Source organism: Caenorhabditis briggsae, assembly GCF_000004555.2.
Source record: "Caenorhabditis briggsae complete genome, chrII, whole genome shotgun sequence".
Classification (NCBI taxonomy): domain Eukaryota; kingdom Metazoa; phylum Nematoda; class Chromadorea; order Rhabditida; family Rhabditidae; genus Caenorhabditis; species Caenorhabditis briggsae.
Window position 1 is genome coordinate 308,442 of NC_013486.2, and position 4,170 is coordinate 312,611.

The window sequence follows — 4,170 nt, forward strand, 5'->3', positions numbered from 1 at the left end:
TGTTGTGTGTGTAATTTCCCATTTTCTTCGCTCGTTTTCCACTCAAAAAGACGGCCAAGACACCCGTCAATTAAGCGCCGAAATTAGGCAATTCAGGAGAGGCAAAATAGGTATAGATTCACTTGAATTTTGTTTGGCGACAAAAAACAGCGAAAATTGTCAGAAATCCATCAAAGCCATGCGATTTCTAGTCCCTCTAAAAATTTTTCAACCCGCTAATTTCAAATTTTCCGTCAGTAAACAAACATGTTTCTATTTTTCACCTTATTTTTCCCTCTTTGTCTTTGTTTTCTGCTCGCTTCAACTGGTCACTCTTCAAAAGATTAATATCAAAAGTGCTAAATTTTTTAAAGCCTTTGTTGCTAGAAGAAAAGTTTAGAAAACCCTGCCCACATTTTTTTGTTTGTAATAAGAACACTCATTGCACCGCTTCGCCGCAGACTCATTTATCATCATTCCTAGGCTCCGCCCTATTTTTGGGCGAAGTTTTCGGCGATTTTTATGTTCTGAAATTCACTCTTTTCGTTCTTTTTAAAAGTATTTTCGAAGCTTACTTGTTCGGAATCAAAAGTTTTTGTTCTAAATACAGTGTGTTAAAGGAGCACGCAAAACATTGTTTTCCGGTCTCGAGCGGAATGTTTTTTTTTTGCTTCTTTGAAATATTTTTGTCAAATTTTCGCTAATTTTTGGATCTTTTGTGATGGGAAAATTGAATTTCTACTTTAAAATTTGAACATTTATCGATTTTCCTTTGAATTCTAAGCTAAATCTAAAAATTTGGCCTAAAATTGCATTTTTCCAGGATGACGATCCGATTTCTCCTCGTCTTTGCGTTAATTCAACCTGCTTTCATTCACTGTCAACAGCCGAAGTTCGACACTTCGCAGTGTGAAATCACAAAAGGATGTCATTTACCAGAACCCAAAGATTCTGTTGGGATGGGTGTCGCGTGGAATTTGCTAGACGATGAGACTCTAGAGCTGGAGTTGTTTGTGAATACAGATCAGGCGAACGGGCGCTACGTGGCTGTTGGGTTTTCAGATGACGATCAAATGGTAGCTAATTTTGCGAGCTTTTTAAAAAATTCAGGAAAAATTCTTCCAGGGAAACGAGCCAGTGATCGAGTGCTCTGCGATTGCTCAGCAACCTCCTAGCTTGAAGTTCTCCTTCGATAAAGCTAATGGAAAAGGCAATGAAAGAGTTCCAGGGGTATTCCGTTTTTTAACTTTTGAATTTTAGAATAATTCCATTTTTAGAACTTCTCCGCTCACTTTTACGACATCTCCACATCATTCCAAGACGGTCAATTGTACTGTAAGGGTACTGTAAAAGTGTCAGGATCTTCTGAAAACGAGAAAGTCTTCAAATACGACCCATCAAAAGAATATCATTTGCTTCTGGCCAATGGAAAAACCACAGCTAAAGGGTTGGGATATCACAAGAGCCAGTCGTCGGTATCCCGAAAATTAAGGCTTGCTGAGGTAAGATTTTTTTCATGGCCTAGAAATTTCAAGTTCTAATCTATTGTCGTTGAACTATACTCAATTTTTCGCTCGCTTTTGACAAGACGCTTCCCTTATCATTGTGCAAGTTGAAAGATTAGACGCACCTCTGAAATAATGACAAAACCTAGGGTATGATGTTTAAAAAGATGAGAAACTGCACGCAAATAGGTGATTTTTGACGACCTGGTTGCATCAGAAAAGTTCGACACAGGGGAAAGTACAAGGAAAAGCGGAAAAATTGGAAAAAAATTTGAAAAATTGAATTCAGAACTCTGGCTTCGACAAAACCCAATGTGGAAAATCCAAAGGATGCACTATGCCAGACGCTGGCTCTTGCTATAATGTCGATGGAGGAATCGGAGCATCGTATCGGCCAATCGAAGGAACGCAAAACATTGAATTTGAGATTTTCGGTCCTGCAAACACGTCAGCGACTAACGATGTCTTTGTTGCTCTGGGATTTTCGAATGACGAATTTATGGTTTGTGCAATTTACAAAGTGTAACAGAATTTCAAATATATAAAAAATTTAGAAACAATGAAGCTTCAAAGATGTTTTAATACATTAAAATGTGTAGAAAAATATTTAGATGCACATAGCAATAAGGCTGTGCAAAACGCGACCGCGGCCGGCCGTCCTTTCGAAAATAAGCTACCCAGAAACTACTACTAAGCCGCTGTAGCCTAAATACCTATCTCAGAAGTACCATTTTCAGAAGACAACAAAGAAAAATTTTTAAACAGTTAATAAAACCTCAAAAATCACGAAAAATTGCTTCAAAAGACGATTTCTGGAAACTTCCGGAAGGTTCTGGAATTGTCTTTCAATTCCCGCCAAAACTGAAAACTACGAAAATTTGCGATTTTTCGGAGGAAAAATTGAATTTTTCTTCAACTTCGCGAAATTTTTAGACCTTTTTAGGTGTTTCAGCTATTTTCAAAGATTCTTTTTCGATTTTTCCGGTATTTTTGTCGGAAATTTTGAAAAAAAGGTATTCGGGAAAATTACTGTAGATTACTGTAGAAAGCGAATTTTCTTTTTTATTTATTTTTTGTTTCCAGTTTTTATCTGCATTTTGACGTTCTACAGTAATCCACAGTAATATTCACCGTCCCATCAAATTTCAGACTAAAAATTCATAAAAATCGAAAACGATTCTTTGAAAATAGCTGAAAAACTTAAAAGGTCTAAAAATTTTTCAAAAAATCGAAGAAAAAATCAACCTTTCTTTCGAAAAATGACTAAAAAATCGCTACTTTTTCGAAGTTTTCAGTTTTAGCGGGAATTCAATAGATTCCAGAACCTTCTACCTTTCTAGACTTCTAAAATTCTTTGAAATTTTAAGAACGCCTCCAGTGTCATCGAATGCTCCCAACTCCCCGGTGAAGCCAATCCCACAATGAAGTTCAGCTACAATCCGGTCTTCAACAACACACGAATCGCCGGAGAAGAAGCGATTCGAGCTAAACTCATCCAACAGTCAATCGGAAAGGTCAGTGACGGATCGGTGTATTGCAAAGGAATCGTCAATGTGGGCGGAGATGTGAACGAGCCGAGAATCTTCAAATGGAACAAAGACCAGGGATACCATTTGCTGTTCGCCGTAGGATTCACAGCATCAACTGGGCTTACTCCCCATTGGGGATCTTGTGTTTCAATTTTGACATTTTTGGATCAACTTGACAATATTGGATTTAATGATGCTGACTGTGGTAACAAGAAGGGATGCTTCCAACCAACAGACTGTGATGGAGGTTGTGATGAAATCGCATCTTCCTGGCAAGTGCTGAGTCCAAACAAGCTTCACGTGGAGCTCACCGGAAAAGTGGCAACGCCTAACAAGTACGTGGCAATGGGATTCTCAACCAACGGTCGGATGGGAAACAACAGTGTTATCGAGTGCTCGAGTTTCGACAATGGCACATTTTCAATGACGTTTTCTTATAACCTCGTTAATGCACACAACAGTAACCTTCGACCATCTACAGACGTCTCCACTTTGTTCAGCAATCAACGTGTCCAGTTTGTGGATGGTGTGCTCTACTGCTCTGCTGATGTATTGGTAGAAGGAAATGCGAATGATCAGGCTGTGTTCAAATATGAGCCTGGCACAAACTACACAATGGTTATGGCAACAGGAGAGACAAAGACAAATGGGACGGAGAAAGGATTGGGATCTCACCACGGGAAGAGAAGTGTGGCACCAGCGCAGTTGTTGTCTGATTACTTGCCACCAACAGCGGCACCACCGCCAAGTGGAGGGGTAAGGCTGGAAATAATCTAAAAAGTACTCAAAGCGGTTTTAAAAAATTATCCGCAATTAGCTTCCTCAGCGTCCGGACTGCTGTGGTATGCTGCTGCGCTTTATTGAGAAAGTGAAGTGGAGAAGTTTTAGGTCTTTAAAATTTCAAATTTCTCCCAATTTGTAGTTGGTCTCCACCTTAAAATTCGTTTTTAGAGGATCCCTAAACTTGCCACGTCGCCTTTTCATTAAAGCGCATTTGAATACCTAGCTGGAAAAAAACACTGTGGCAATAAGCTTTCACATGGTTCGGACTGTTGTGGTATGCTGCTGCGCTTTATTGAGAAAGTGACGTGGCGAAGTTTTAGGTCGTTAAGAGTTTAAATTTCTCCCAATTTGTAGTTGGTTCTGCCTGGACTTTG

The 4,170-nt window shown here is 39.2% G+C and overlaps 1 protein-coding gene across 1 annotated transcript in view; it reads left to right on the plus strand.

The window, feature by feature from the left end:
• Positions 1-803: 803 nt before the first annotated feature.
• Positions 804-4,170, plus strand: part of CBG00983 — a gene marked incomplete at both ends in the record, with an annotated part of 6,447 nt that continues 3,080 nt past the window's right edge. The window contains 5 exons of the mRNA XM_045241664.1: positions 804-1,055; positions 1,105-1,209; positions 1,257-1,481; positions 1,774-1,986; positions 2,852-3,769. Coding sequence (XP_045091693.1) covers positions 804-1,055; positions 1,105-1,209; positions 1,257-1,481; positions 1,774-1,986; positions 2,852-3,769 — 1,713 coding nt within the window. The remainder of the gene's footprint in view (positions 1,056-1,104; positions 1,210-1,256; positions 1,482-1,773; positions 1,987-2,851; positions 3,770-4,170) is intronic.